The sequence below is a fragment of the Balaenoptera borealis genome (assembly GCF_965194805.1).
Source record: "Balaenoptera borealis genome assembly, chromosome: 5".
Classification (NCBI taxonomy): Eukaryota; Metazoa; Chordata; class Mammalia; order Artiodactyla; family Balaenopteridae; genus Balaenoptera; species Balaenoptera borealis.
The window spans coordinates 4028594-4044678 of NC_138862.1; the positions used below are offsets into that span (position 1 = coordinate 4028594).

Here is a 16085-nt window from a genome sequence, read left to right on the forward strand (position 1 = left end):
ACACAGCTTTCCACTGTGGTGTGGTTTTTGCTAAGAGTAGCCATGAGTTCTTTGTATTGTCTGAGAACATCGGGGTTACTTATGATTATTTGTGGGGAGTTTCCTCCCGTTCCAGAAGTGCAGGTAGAACACACTGAGCTACCTAGAAACTCTGCGAATGAAGCTGGGTATGGGTGGTGTTTTGGTAACTCACACCTCGCCCCCTGAGGCCACGCCGCTTAGCAGCCGGGAGGGGCTCCCGGGACCCAGTCGGCCAGGGTTGGGGTCCCAATTTCTAACCTCTGCCAGCAGGTCCCCATCTGAGTCGGAGTCTCTCCTTGAAAGTGACTGTGGTGATTAGTAAGATGATGTGTGTAGAACACCGAACACCACCTGGTACACGGTAAAGGGCCAACACATTCCAGTCCTTTACCATTGATTATTGATTACACAGTATATTCACGGCTTTCTGCCATGGGGCAAGCATTGCCTCGAAGCAGACACAACTGTTCACTAGTGAAATGTCCTGTTATCTGGATCAAATACCTCAAAAAGTTTTGACTGAGCTGAGTTAGGTATAAAAACCTACATCTTTGTAAGAGGGAAGTGGGTTCTCTGTGAGGTATCCCCAAATTTAGCAGTTACCCCAGATGCCCTTCCTTTTCCAAGCTGTTAGTCTTGTCCAAAGTGGGGCCCACATCCCTGCTGGAGTAATGTTGCCCCCAGGGAGGGCTCCCACCAGAGAGCTGTGCCCACAGTCAGAACCGAGGGGGGAGCAGGGGCACTTGGGGCAGCCCGGGGCTATGGACATCCAGTGAGAATAGAATCTGTAACCCCAGATGAGGTGCTTTGAGAGTTTGTAAATGGCAAATGAAAGGAACACTGGACCCTCTGAGCCAAGGGTCCAGTGAGCCAAGACCAGACATTTAATTCAGCCTTTCTTTTATATGCAACTAGAAAACAAAAATAAAAGCCAATACGGTGCCCCTCTGTTTGATTACAGGCAACATTAACCCAGTATGTGTAGTTCAGCTGAATGATCCCGTCCAGAAGTTCTCCAGCACCCTCTTGAAAAACACTACCACCCTCACTTGGGAAGAAGAATTCACCTTGTGCGTAAGGGGCCCGGGTTTCCATGCCCACACCTACTCAAGACTGCGAAATTCTAAAACCATTCTGCAGCACTGTTCATACAAAAGAAGGGAGGGAGAGAGGAAGGAAGGGAGGGAGTGAGGGAGAAAAAAAGAAAATATAAAAAGTTAAAAAGAAGTATATTAAGCGTCTGAGGAAGCTGTAAGTCAGACATGGATTTCTTTTTGAAGGCAGCTCTTAGTATCGATTCACTCCTCACCGACACACCCACGCCCTGCTGTGACGAGAGATCTGTTGTTGGGCCTTCCACTTGCTTTAGAAACACACACCATCCAGAGCAGAATGGAAGGAAACTTCTGATTGATACCAAAATCTGACAAAGAGAACGGAAAAAGGGAAAATTATAGACCACTTATAAATTATGATGTAGGAATTCTGAGTAATGTATTATCAAATAGGATCCAGTAGCACATTAAAAATAATACACCAAGACCAACTGAGTTCATACCGAAAATGCAAGGATGGTTTAATGTGAGGAGATCTATTAATGAAATCCACTGTGTCACTAGATCAAGGGAGAAAACAAACTTATTATTTCTCTATATGCCCAAAAGATATTGTGACATTTAATAACCATTTCTAATTTTTAAAACTTAATTAGAACAAGATTTATGGTCACTTTTTTCATAAGATTAAAAAAAAAAAAATCACTGTAAGTGATAAGTAGTAGGAACAGTCCCGCTAAAGTCAAGAGAAGGATACCCACTGTTTTGTTCTAGAAGTACTAGTTAATGCAATTAGATAAGAAAAAGAAATAGTACACAAGTAGTGGAAAGGAAGAGGCAAAACTAATCATTACTTGGAGATAATATTATTGCATATTTAGACTACTCCAGAAAATCAATTGAAACTATTTGAAATAATGAATATAGGGTAGAAATAATAATATTATAAAAACTAATATAAATAATATTTCAGTAAAGTAGCTGAGTACAAAAATACAGAAATCAATCACTTTCTGGTACGTAAACAATAAATAATTAGAAAAAGTAATGGAAGAAGGTGTCCCATATATAATATAAAGAGCCTTTATAAATTATTAATGAAAATATGGGCACTCTCTTAGAAAACTGGGCAAAATTTCTGTACTAGAAAAGCAAAAGTAAGAACTGTAGATAGCTAGAAACATCTGAAAAGATGTTCAATCTCAGAAATAGCTAAAGTAATGCAAACTTAAACAAAAGAGATTGTTTTTCACCTTACAGGTTGGTAAAGAAAAAGTGCGAAAGGCCAGTGGAAATACTGTATATATTAGAATAATCATTCTGGAAGTCATCAATATGTATAAAAAAAGAAAATCTCTTATATGCATGTACCTTTTGATTGGCAATTGCTCTTTTCCTAAGGAAATAACCACACAGTGTGTGCAAAGATATATGTGTGAGGATATTTATCTCAGGTTGTTTATAATTACAAAATATTGGAAACAACCCATTATTAAGGGTTGGTTATTAAGGAATTGGCTGAATAAAATCTCTTAAGGCCAGATAGTGGAATACTAGACACCTATTAAAAAGGATGTTGCTCTGTAGTTATTGACATGGAAAGATGTCCATGATATCTTAAGTGAAAAAAATAGGTTACAAAGGAGGAGGGAGGTATGTTATGTTCTATATTTGTTTTCAGACAATTATATGGCTATGTCTTTCAATACAGTACCTACTAGCCACATGTAGCTCTTTAAATTTCAATTAATTAAAAGTAAACAAAATTAAACCCAGTTCCTTAGTTTGCAGTGGCCTCATTTCAAGTTCTGAATAGCCGTATGTGGCTAGTGGCCACCGAATTTGATAGCAGCTCTACAGAACATTTCCACCATCATTCAGAAAGTCCCATTGGATAACCCTAGGAGACTAGTCACCAAATATTAACAGTAACTATTTCTGGATGGTGAAGTTGCAGATAATCTTTGTATTTTGGTTATATATCTCTGCACTTTCTTAAATATTGATGGTGATTTGCATTCCTTTCTATCATCAGGAAAAAAAATACTATTTCAAGAAAATAGTAAAGCATTTTTAAGGATTCATGGCCCTTCTTCCTTTCCACAGTGAGTTGAATGCCAAGTCGAGGGAGTTGCACCTGCAGATTTCAGAGGATGGGCAATCCTCAGAAGGTGGGTGGTCAGTAGGCGGACGGAGACCCCGCTCTCTGGAAGGGTCATCCAGCGGCCCTGACCAGGGCCTTGGGGTGGGGAGGGCGGGAGACCCAGCAGAGCCTCGGCCCCTCCCCCTAAGCCACTCCAGGTCTTCCCAAGGGAATGTTTGGTTGAAAGTCCATTCTGTTATTAGCAAGGTCAAACATTGTGGGAAAGAGTGTATTCAACTGGTTCTTTTCTTTTTCTTTTTCTTTTTTTTTTTTTAAACAAATATCCAAAATCTTTTATTCAACAGTTCTTGGCTTAGAGCAGTTCTCAACACTCTTAGCCTTAATGGACCTTTTACTTTTTTTTTTTCTTCAGTTTTTAATTGTGTTGATACATATAACTTAAAAGTTACCATCTTAGCAATTTTTGAGTGTAGAGTTTAGTGGTATTAAGTGCATTCACATGGTTGTGCAACCATCACTGCCATGCATCTCCAGAATTCATCTTACAAAACCAAAACTCTGTCTGCATTAGACACTCACTCCCCAGGCCCCTCCCCCAGCCCCTGACCCCCACCCTTCTTCTCTCTGTCTCCATGAATTACAGCTGACTTTTCCGTATAGAATAAGCCACAGCAGCGTAACTTGGACACATGCTTTAGATACAAGTCAGCAACAAATAGAGGTAAAAATCACTAAAGTGAACATGGACCTGTGTGTGTATGTGTGTAAATCAGTAGTTTCAGTATTTGTTAGGTTTTTAAAAATCCCTATGAACGTACCAAAATTGGGAGAGGTGACCCTTCCCTGGCTTATTCAGCTGTGAAACCAAGCCATCTGGTTACCTCCTAAAGTTACAGAGGCATGGGAAAAAACAATTCAAGCTCCTAGTTATTAGCAAGGATTTTTGAGGCACTTTCCCTGGTTCTGTAGTCTAGAGATAACTCGGATGCTCCTGAGATAAGAACTGACATTCCAAGAGAGGGCGTGTGGTCTGAACACAGGGCGGAACCACTGTTTGCCTAATCCATTCCTGGGGCACCACCCCCGCTGGCTCCATTGGAATTTCATTCCAGTCCAGCTTGATGGGATCTATGAAATTTCAAACTTAAAAAAAAAACCAGAACAAACAACAACCATATAACCTTTACTCAGGCTCATATATTTTTAACATTTTGCCCCATTTCCTTTATCATTTGTACTCACAATTGCTGGTTGCTCTCACTTTGCTCTCTCTGTCTGCACACACACACGCACACACGCACACACACACACACACGCACACGCGCACACACACACACACGCACACGCGCACACACACACACACACACACACACACACACCCACCCCGAGGGTAAATGTGCACCATGTGAGTGTAAGTTTCGGGCATCCTGGCCCTTTACCCTAAATTCTTTAGTGCGTATTTCCTAAAAGTAGGGATATTGTTTGTCCACAGCACAGTTACCAGCTTCCTGAGTTACATTGGTCCACTTCTTTACTGCCCAGATTCCAGTTTCCATCAGCCAAGCCCCTGAGGTCCTTCCTAGCGGTATTTCCCAGTCCTGTGTAGGATCAGATACTACCTCTTGATCGTCACATCTGTAGCCTCCCTTGGTCTGGAACAGTTCCACAGCCTTCCTTTGTCTTTTATGACCTTGACTTTTCTAGAACGTTCTGAAACGGGAGCATTTCCCAGTGAGCGGGGCGCGCGTCCAGAGTTGGTTCTGGTTGCCGCCGCTTGCGGGCGTCCTGTTCCCACGGAGACACCCCCGATGCTCCCTGCTTGTCCCCTGTCTCTTTAGCTCTGTTGGCGATGACGACTGTCCCCTTGGATTTGTTCAAGAAGCAGCCTTCTGGGCCACAGAGCTTTACGCTGACCAGCGGGTCCTCCTCGGGCAGCTCAGCATTGGGTTCGGTCACTGCAGAGGTATGACGTCATTCTCTACGATGCCAAGGCCCAGCTCGACCCACTTGAGAAAAGGGGCATCTTCATTTATGTCTGTCAGAGTCTTGCTCTCGCTTCAACATAAAGCAAGAAGCTTGTCCGAGACCTGATGTTTCCTCCCAGGCATTTCTAGACGTGAATGGGATGCTTCCTGCCCAGGGTTGTGTTTCATTGTCTACCTGACATAACTTGCTGTGATGCCCTTTCACGCAGGCCTAATCCAGAAAGGGCTCTTTTATTTCGTTTGGTCCTCCAGCTTTTGTTCCCATCATTATGTGCTGAGTGGCTGGGTTTGAGCCTGGATCTCATCATCCTGTGTCAGTTCTGGGGAAATCGGTTAATTATAAGTTACTTGTGATACTAAGCGACAGCTAAAGAAATCAGAGGTTATTGAAAGGCAGGCAGCGTGCCATGGCGGGGTGTCCGTCTGCACTGACTACAAAGCATGTAACCAGCCCTCTCTGCAGTTTTCTTACATCGAACCCGGTGAAGCGAAATCCTGGCAAATGCCTCCACCTGTTCCTGCTGCAAAGATAGAAAAAGACCGCACGGTAATGCCGTGCGGGACCGTGGTCACTACTGTCACTGCCGTGAAAACCAAGCCTCGCTTCGATGCAGGGAGGGCGTCCCCGCTGAGCTCCGGTGAGTTTCCTCCCCGCAGGAACTCTGAAGTCACGCCTCCCCTGTAAACGTCTTGCCTCTATAAACTGCAGAGCGCTGTAGGCTGCAGGATTATCTGTAAGAAAATGTCCTGGTACGGGAAGAATGGTAATTGGCAAGGCTTCTGCATAGCTTTTTTTTTCAGACAATTATCTTTCTGTCTTGTCAGACACATGACATGCCAAAGCAAGGTTCAAACCTGTAGTGAATTCTGAAGCTAAAATCTAGATACTAGATGAAATATCTCGTTACATTAAGTACTCCATGACGTTTACGTGGGGACAGCACACTATCTTGAAACATTAGATGTGCGCGGCCAACATAGAGTTTCTTATGTTAAAAATCATTCATTCGAAGGCTTGATGTGCAGTCATTTTAGATCTAGCCGAATTCTGTACCTGTCCCCATAGCCACTGCCCTGGAGACAACTTCTGTATAAGTGTATGATTTATTATTTTTTAAAACTTATAATGTGTTCCTGCCTGTACAAAAGTATTATCATCCCAGAATAAATCACTTGGCACTGTTCTTGAATGCAAAACAGAAAGTGAAATTCCGGCTTAATTAAAAGGTTTCTGAAATTTTATTTAATCCTGGGCTTCCAATGCCCGTCTTGGGCATTCCTCCCCTCCCCAAAAAAAGAATCAGAGAGGTTGTTAAAAATATCTTAAGGTTTGCCTCTTAACCTTTTTCAACTGCATGAAGTAGAGTTGAAGTGAGGTGTGATTTCACTTTCCAGTAACTGTAATGGTCAGACAGCTTTCGGCGGGCTGTTGTAATCAGGGTTTCTCCCGGGCAGAATCTCCCCTGAGAACACCTGTCAAGGTGAAGGTCATCGAGAAGGACATCTCCATCCAGGCCATCTCCTGCCACGGCGCCCCCGTCAGCAAGATGTTCTCTTCCTCAGATACAGGTAACGCAAGGCCACTCGAGATGGTCCCCGCTCAGCTCCTTCAGGCTCTGCCCTCGAGCCCCGCATCTGGTGAGAAGGACGCTTTTCCTTTTTAGAGTCTGGGGAGAGGTGTTTTAATATAGTAAGCGAGGAACTAGAAGGAGAAAAGGGAAATGCAGGTCGATGGGAGACCAGGGGTGGCGTTGGCATCCCTGCCTTAAGTTTTAGGGAACACTTGGACAAAATAAGCACAAAAAGCCAGCTTGTGCGTCACTGTGCAAAATTTCTGAATGTTATTTTTTCTCTTGTTCAACGTACTAGTTAACACGGATGTCATAAAATAAGCAGGACTCAGGGGACATAATCATAAAGGCAATTTATTTTGTCCCCCACCGTCCCCTGAAACCTGTTTAATAGGATTCGTTTCCCCTGGAACTCTGGATGCAGATTTCCCACTTTCATGGCCGCTTGTGTCACTGTCTCTTGGAATCAGAGCATAATCTAAATTTGGGGGTTAAATTTTCTCCCTTCGCTCACGTGTGACCTGCAGGCTGAGAAGGGCCGGGTGGGCAGCTTCTCCCCACCCCCGTCCCCTGAGTCCTGTGTCTGATCCTGCCAATGTCCAGGAGAGGACGGGGGGAGCAGGCAGTGGGCACGCAGCTCTCGTTTGATGGCTGCTGTCTTGGGATGGCCGTGTGTCCTCTGAACCTGGCGGAAGTGGAAAACTGCCTCTTTCCCTGGGGGAGCTTCCCTGGTTGTTTAGAAGTTGCAGGGTCCCCCCAACTGCAAAATCCTAGACAGAAGCAATGCCCCTCATTGGCCGCTCCCGGGGGCCCTTTCTCAGCTCTGCTTTGTACCACGGGGGCCCCTTCACCCCGGGCTGACGTCCCCGCTGTGGTTCCACCTCTGGTCTGTGGGTGCTGGCACCGGCCCGCACCGTGCAGCCAGGAGCCCTGCAAGCTTGCTTCCTCAGGCCCAGCTGGCGCCTGGCCGGGCTCGCTGAGGACGGACAGAAGCTCTGGGCTCAGCGACCCCCCGACTGGTGTCCCAAGGCCTGGGACTCACAGCGCAGCCCTCTCCCCAGGTGTCCTCACCACGTCCCGCTCTTCCCCCCGCGTCGGCAGCCGCAGAGTTCTCAGCCGCTTGGTCCCTCGCCGCCGCCTTGGGAAATGGAGCATCTGTGTTTTTACAGAGATTTTAACAGTATCTTACATCCAGCGATTCCTAAAGGATTTCTTCCATTTTATCACTTCCAACAGGCCTAGTTTCTTGAAAGCAAATCCACCTCTACTTCCGAGAAAGATGCTGGGCTGGCCTTCTCTTAAAGGTCTTTCCAAACCCTCCTGGCATTGACCTAGACATTTTCTAGGAAGTTCTAAGTTGAGAAATTTTTTTCTGTACAAAAAAATTCTCAGGAAGTAAAATTTCCTTTACTACTTTGAGTTGATATCATAAATTTTTTTGTTGTTTAACTGAAAGTTATCATAAAATTTTATGTGTATATGTTTACCAAAAAAAGTTGATCTTCCTTTTGTGGGATATCAGTGTACGCTTTAAGTCGTTAAAATATATATACACACACACACACAAAAATGTAGCATCTGTTGTCAGCAGGCCGAGGCCAAACTGAGAAAAAGTTCCTGGTAACCTCCTGCCCCTTAATCCCATTGTCCTTTTCATTTTCCTGCAGCAGCAGACACCTTAGTGTGAGTTCCAGCATCAGCTCTGAGTGGGAGAGACCTGGCCGGGCATCTCAGCTCCGCCGCCCACCTGGCTGTCTCCTACCTGCCCCATTTCTCAGATGGAAACTGAAAGGCACCTCCCTCAGAGGGCTTGGGGTTAATTACCTGAAATAATGTGCACGGAGCTCTTTGCAGGGCGCAGGTCCGTGTTAAGCACTCCCCGGATGTTGGCCCAGGTGTGGAATTAACCCTGGGAAGAAGCAGCTTCTGTGAACCAGCCCTCGGTCGCCCTGAACACTAGTTTTTGTGTTCGACCACTCCTGGGAGGGCCAGGGAGTAGCTGCGCTGCCTTTCAAAGTTCACAATCTCCCCAAAGCTCAGAGGTTTCTGTTTTTCACCTCAATCGAGTCATATTTACATTCATTAAAGTGCATGATTTGAAGCGCACACCTCGGTGAGCGTGTGTAACCACAGAGCATCAGCTCCAGACCCAGGCATCACCTGTCCTGCTCGTAAAGTTTCCCCAGAACCCAGCCGTGGACACTTTTACGTCCGGTCTCTGCTTCCTAGCTTCCAAGTCAGCGTGGAGTACTTGTGACAGGCCAGCTGCCCGCAAAGTCACTGCCTGGCCCTTTACAGAAAATAGTTGCCAACCCCTGCTTAAAGACCAAATCCGTCACCCCGGAAGTTCCTGTCAAAGCCTCAGATTTTGTTAATGTGCTTCACGTCCGCTTTTCCTCCGGCAGAGCTACTGGTGCTGAACGGTGCCGACCCGGTGGCCGAAGTCGCCATCCGACAGCTCAGCGAGTCCTCGAAGCTGAAGCTCAAATCCCCGCGGAAGAAGAGCACCATCATCATATCTGGGGTCTCCAAGGTGAGCCGCGCGGCCCCAGCCCTTGATCAGCGCCAGCGAGTTCCACCCCCAGGTGTCAGGTTACATTCCCTCACCTACGAGGGGCTATTCGTGGTATTTCGTTTATGCAGCTTATCCTGTTGAGGAAGGAAACGTGAACGTTTCTGACCGGGGATGCTCTGGTTGTTGAAAGGTGGGTGAATCATGTGAAGACAAATTATTGAAAGAGAAAGACCAGCAATGATGTCAGCTCCCCTTTGGGACAGAACCTCCACCCTCATGGCCGCCCCATGTTGGGGAGCTTTCACTTCACACATCACACATTTCCAAACCGTTTCCATTTTGCAGTGAATGTTTATGCCTTTCAGAATCAGAGAAACGAAGCTTGTTTTAAAACTCATCCTGATCCCCATGCCTTCCTTCTCCTGCTCTGTGACCTTTGTCCAGAGCACATGGCGGGTGCAAGGCGTCCCTGGTGGACCCCGGGCAGGCAAGGGCCCACATTACAGACCCTTACTCTTTTTTTTTTTTTTTTAAGGGTTTTTTGTTTGTTTAAATTTTATTTATTTATTTATTTATTTTTGGCTGTGTTGGGTCTTCGTTTCTGTGCGAGGGCTTTCTCCAGTTGTGGCAAGCGGGGGCCACTCTTCATCGCGGTGCGCGGGCCTCTCATTATCGCGGCCTATCTTGTTGCGGAGCACAGGCTGCAGATGCACAGGCTCAGTAATTGTGGCTCACGGGCCCAGTTGCTCTGCGGCATGTGGGATCTTCCCAGACCAGGGCCCGAACCCGTGTCCCCTGCATTGGCAGCAGATTCTCAACCACTGCGCCACCAGGGAAGCCCCCCCCTTACTCTTTTTAACATTTCAGAACAGGCAAGGAGAATGTGAGCAATGGAGGGGTGGATGGGACATTTGGTAGTTGGGAGGGGATGAGGAAGGTGAATTTTTGGACACGGAGGGTGGGTTGATACTTTGAGGGCATGAGAGGGTGGGACGGGAGGGCATGATGACAGTTGACCCCTTGGCTACTGGGAGAGGGGCCAGAACAGGTCCTGGGAGGTGTCAGAGGTGAGTCACCAATGTGGCCGTAGTGTCCAGGGGCCAGGTGAGTCTCTGGGCTTCCTGAGTGCGTTTCCAGAGGCAGCCAGCAGGGGGCGATGGCGTCTCTGGAAGCGCCTGGCCCAATGGTTGGGTTTTCTTTAGGATGAATAAATAAATGAGTGAAATAAGGACAAGACTCGTGACCGTCTCCTCCTCTGTGCCTTCTCTGAGATTTTATTCTAGATCATTTAGTCCATCCAACCGACTGCAGTTAATATCTTTGCTGATGATAAAATTGTCCCAAACTGAGTCAGCGGGCACTCCTGACTTGGCTCAGAAAAGGGCAGTTGTCACCTGTCACTTAGCAGACTCCCCTGTCCAACTGCCAAGCAGATCAGGAACAGCAGACCGGCCCCCAGGTACCCCCGCCATGTCCCTGCAGTCACTTCCCTGCCCTCCAGCGAACCACTTTCCCAGCCCCCAAGCACTTACATCTCTTTTACATGTAAATATAATTCTTAGGATACAAAGTGCATAGCGGTCACTTCCTCCTTGCAGGAAACACAAAAATGCTGTAGGAACACAGGTTAAAGATAAATCGAATCTGGCACTCCAGAGCTCACATCCTCTGTCACCCTGTCTGCCATCCCATACGTAGGAAGGATGCTCTTCCCCCAGACCCCTCCAGCCTGCGACCTCGGGCCGACCCTCTGCCACAGGAGACCTTCGTCCACTGCGTTTCAGCCCATGCTTCCCTTAGCTGCCTCCTTGGAGGGCCGGGGCGCCTTCTGACGCTGAAACCGCCAGCCAGGATGTTCGGACCGGGCTGCTGAGGCTTTTCCTCGCCCGCAGCTCCTTCCAAGTATCCTTGGCATCTTCCTTACCGTGACTCTGTCTCTCGCCCCCGGGTAGACCTCGCTATCTCAGGACAACGGCGCCTCCCTGATGCTGGACTACGCGGCCTCCATGGACAGCACCCGCCAGAAGGATGGCCCGGGCCAGCCAGGGGCGGCCGTGGCCGCTGCCCCACCCGAGGAGGAGGAGGAGGAGGAGGAGGAGGAGGAGGAGGAGGAGGAGGAGACCCCAGCAGGGGCCCGGCTGGCCCTGGAGCCCCAGGAGACTGAGCTGGATTCCTGGGACTCGGAGAAGGAGCCACCGGCCGGGGCGTGGGGCGGCCAGGCCCCGCTGGAGCCCGCTGGGGATGAGCGGTCAGAGAGCTCCCTGAGTGTGTCTGAGCTGGAGCCGGGCGCTTCCCAGAAGCGTAAAGGTACCAGCCCCTCCCGTGCCCTCCCTGCCCATGCCCCCTCACTCCCCACCACTCCCCACCACCCCGCGGCTCTGCTCTCCTACTAGTCTCCAGGCTAAGCAAGTTCTCACCCTCTGCTTTCCTTCCCTTCTCCTCTACAAGGGCACCCCATCCTCAGCGCCCCCACACCTACAGGAACACCTGCGCTGAGCATCTGAGCCCATTTAGAGCCCACGGGCAGGGGTAGGGGGTGCGGGCTGTATTCAGAATCCTTCCGAGTGTGAGCGGCCGGGTCACCTCTCTTCATTGGTGGAGGCAATTTGTGTTCATGGCTAGAAGCGCCCCTTCCTCTGTCTGGGCACTCCTCCCCGCAGGGGTAGAACTATCCAGAGCATTGAGAGGGGTCATCGAGAGCTGTGTACCACGATGGAGCCAAAGAGGGCAGCCGGGCAGAGACCGGGGCTCCCTCAGCTGCCGAGATGGGCACCCCTCCCCTTGTGTGCCTCTCAGACCCCTCCCTCCAACGGAAAGCAAACCAGACGTCCCCACTCGACCCTAACAGGGTCCATGGGGAGATGAGCTCCCTAGAAAATTAGCCGATTAACTTAATATGTGTGCAGTGGTGAGGGAATCATTGCATTAGGAAAAGCGACTGTTTCCCATTAGCGCTAAATCAGTGCTCTAAATCTGTAAATGTCTTCAGCGCGTGCAGTTTTTCCCAGACGGTGCTTTGGCACGATGGTGACCTGAAGATACTTGCCGAGGGAATATAGTCCAGAGGCTCGGGCCAGTTCTAGATGTGAGGCTTCGAGACTCACTGAGTCGCAGCTCCCTCCTCTGTGAATGGGGATGTGCCCACCACGTGTGCCCACCTCCCCGAGAACCCCACCGTCCAGGCGGTAATAGGAGAGCCCAGTGCAGAGGACAGGACGGGAGAGCCCAGGCAGGGGCCGGAGCCAAACCAGCAGTCCTGGGTGCAACTCTGCACCAAGTCCCGGCTCCCCCGCGAGTGTAGACATTAGGAATCTCAGCCACTCGGGTCGGGAACCTTGGAGCTGCTCTGCCTCCTGCTGCTCTGTTCTTGGTGCCGCAGACCAGTGGTTCCTACGCGGGGCGATCGTGCCCCCTCCCCGGGGGACACTGGCCATGGCTGGAGACCGTTTCAGTTGGCACAACTGGGGACAGAGGGTGCTGGGGCTTCAGTGGGTGGAGGCCAGGGGTGGCGCTCAACACCCCACTGCAGCATCACATGGCCCCAGTGTCCACGGGCCCGAGCCGAGAGCCCTGCCAGGGAAGGTCGGCTTCCTGCCTTGCCCTCCTCTTTCCCATTCGCTTCCTGGGCTCCCCCATGACCCACCCCCTCGCCGGAGCAGAGTGGGACAGACGGGGTGGAGGCAGAAGAAGAGGAGGGGAGAGAGGACGGAGCAGGATTCCTGGATGTGATTTCCAGACCCTGCGATGAAGACTGGACTCTGTCTGCCCGCTGCCCGCTCCTGGCGCCTTATCCCCAGCGCCCCGTCGGGTGGCCGGGAGCAGCGTGGGGGTGAGCCCTGCGCTCTGTGGTGGCTCCCTGGCTTCTGTTATGGAAAAGGTGGCCCGGCTGCTGGTCCACAGCCCGGCATGCGCCCCCCGGCCTCGGCTTTGTCTTGGGGTCAGAGCAGCCCAAGGGGGCTCACCGGGACCTGAGGAAGGCAGGTGGGCGCTGGGCAGGGTGGGGTGCAGGTGGGCTGCCCCGTCTGTGACCTGATGGACCAGCAGCCCACCTCCTCTTCTCACAGAACCCGCCCCTCCCTCCTGCCGTCCGTTCATTCTGGAAGGCCGAGCCTCACCACCCCAGGTCCGTTCCGAGACCGCCGTTCCTTCATCCCGTCCCTCCTGCCCTCCCTCCCGTCCCTCCTGCCCTCCCTCCCTCCCTCCCTCTGCTGTCCCTTCTGGGGAGCTCTTTCCCTTGGGTTTCCGTCCTTGCTGTGTCCTGGCCACCCTGCTCCTCTCCCGTCGCCGGCCAGGTGGGTGACACCCTCACTCTTGGGGACCTGGTGCCGGCAGGCGTGCCCTGTGCTGCACCCTGAGGCCTGGCAGCTGGGGCCGCGCGCGGACGCTGAGCCAGCAGTCATGCACCTCGCTCTTAGCGCTGCACAGACCCGGGAGTTTTTAAAGGGACACATTTGGCAGCGTTTTAAAACTTGCTTTTCATTCCATTGTTTCCTGAGAGATTTGCACTCGGCATCTCTACGAGATACTGTCAGAACCTTAGGTGATTACGCTTTATGGGTACCAAATAGTTTTTCTTTTCCACCAGAATTTTTTCCACACTGGTGATCTAGGGGGCAGCTCTGTGGAGTTTTCTCTGCCTTGTAAACTGAAGCCTATTTTTCAGTTCAAGAACCACCTGCATCTCCTGTCATAGGAAGGAGTTGGCTCTAGCTTTCCAAGACTGCCTATTTAGAACTCCCCTGGACCTCTGCTGATTGGAGAGTCCTTGTTCCTTGTACATATGGTTATGATGCAGGCAAGACAGGAAATGCATTCCTCCAATTTGGTTTCATTTTTAGCTTAACAAAGCATTGATGTGCTGGTACAAATATGTGAATGTACTTAATACAACCGAACTCTACACTTAGAACTGGCTACGATGGTGCATTTTATGTTATGTGTATTTTACCACAAGTAAGAACAAAAGCATTGGTGCAGACTCTGAAAAATATTAAAAAGGAAAACAAAAACAAACTTTGCCAAGCACCCTGCACAGTAACGTCACGTGTTGTATATAACGCAAATGCTTCAAACTCTTACCGTCTCTCGTTCTGATTTTGCTGTTGCAAACTTTTCTTTTCACCTCTTCCTTCTCTCCATCTCCTGCTCATCCCCTTAAACTTAAGAGGATCGCTATGCCAACCAGAATTAATTGCCTACACAGTAAGTTATTTTTGTTTTTTATATATATATTTTTAATTAAGTATAGCCTTGCTATGAGAAAAGCACATATCATAACTGAGCCGGAAGTTAACCCCTCCCCCCTTCCTTTTCCCTCCCATCGCTTTCCACTTTGACTGTCCCCAGATGCCAGTTTTCCCATCTTCCTCCTTCAAAGTGCCCTGGTCTGGTAGTAGAGGGCTATTGTCTCAGGGGAAGGCATCCCTGTGTCAGCTGACGCGACAAAACAACCTCGCCAAGAGATTCAGGCAGACCGACTCCCTTAATTGTCCTTGGTTCTAAAAAGTCGTCACTTCTGTAATTGGGCCTTTCGTGGTTCCCCTTGTAATCTAAAGCTGTTCTTTGGGCAACAAACTATAATTTATAAGGTTGCTTTTGGTCACTGTTTTCCTACCTATAAGATGTTAAGATGCATTTTTCAATGAGCAATTTACGTCTGTTAAACTGAGATGAGTGGGAATAAATTTGGGAATATTTGCAATATTAAAGCTATAATTTAGAATAATTATTTTTAATTCCTTCATATATTTGTTTATACCTTAGCCTTATGATTGTTTTTTTTATTAACCTTTAGTCTTATGATTGTTTTTAGAACCCGGGAAAGATTTTTTTTCTCTTCCCTGTCCCATCTAAGACTTGGTTATTTGCCTTAAATTTCACATAACCTGTTTCCAGATCTTACCTTCAGGCATCTTTAAGATTGGGAGTGAGGTCTGAGTCTTGCTTCTTGCCTGTTGGGTGGATGAGGTAGCCCAGAGTGAAGGAGGTGGGCTTATTAAATCCAAACGGCCCCAGCTGCCTTGCCCCATTGATGTGAATTTCCCTATCAGCAAAGGGTGACAGATTCTGTGGGCCCAGAGTCAACTGTGACATACCAAACTAGAGTTCTTCTCTCGGTCAGGGTTCTCCAGGGAAGCAGAACCAATAGGTTCTGTATTTCAAGGAACCGGTTCGTGTTGACGAGTCTGAAATCTGCAGGGCAGGCAGGAGCTGGTGCCGCAGTCTTGGGGCAGAATCTCCGCCCCGGGAGCCTTCCTGTTTGTTCTCAGGCATTCAGTGATTGGATGAAGCCCACCCACCGCACTCCGGGTTGTCTCCTAGAGCTCAGGCACTGATGGGAGATCTGGACCACGTCGACCAGGAGCCTTCCCTGCAGCACTCAGCTCAGTATTGGGATGGAGTCACTGGGCGCTCTGGGCAAACTGGCCCAGGAAACCGAGCTCCGATGTCCATTAGTCACGGCCGCCTACCAGCAGCCGAGGGGGCACTCGCCCGTCTGAGTTACGACCTCACACTCGCCTGCGGTGCGGCCAGATTGGCGTCCACTGAGCCCACCTGTGGCCCTGTCCTTCCGGCGTTACTTACCCCAAAGGTCGTTGTGCTTTATTGGCCAAGTTTCAACGGACGATGACATTTTTATTTAGTCATGAAAATGGAATAACCTCTGTTTGTGCTGGTTATTCTTCATGTTTGATGAGTTAATCTGTGGACCCTGGAGATGGGCTCACATTGCTAGAATGTTCTGTCCTACCCAGGCCGCCAGCATGCCTCTCGGGAGATTGACATCATTCTGGAGAGCCTGTCAGAGTCATTCCCAGAGAGCAGGGCTCTGCT

General features: G+C 49.2%; 1 protein-coding gene across 9 annotated transcripts in view; it reads left to right on the forward strand.

Moving 5' to 3' along the window:
* Positions 1-16085, forward strand: part of C2CD2 (C2 calcium dependent domain containing 2) — a 61231-nt gene that overhangs the window by 37248 nt on the left and 7898 nt on the right. For 4 of the 9 annotated variants that reach the window (XM_082392410.1, XM_082392409.1, XM_082392408.1 and 1 more), the window contains 7 exons: positions 983-1091; positions 3183-3247; positions 5019-5143; positions 5629-5803; positions 6621-6734; positions 9142-9269; positions 11204-11558. In XM_082392410.1, coding sequence (XP_082248536.1) covers positions 983-1091; positions 3183-3247; positions 5019-5143; positions 5629-5803; positions 6621-6734; positions 9142-9269; positions 11204-11558 — 1071 coding nt within the window. Of the gene's footprint in view, positions 1-982; positions 1092-3182; positions 3248-5018; positions 5144-5628; positions 5804-6620; positions 6735-9141; positions 9270-11203; positions 14960-16085 lie in introns of those variants that run through there. The other 5 variants (XM_082392414.1, XR_014244770.1, XM_082392413.1 and 2 more) reach the window with 5 other exon arrangements.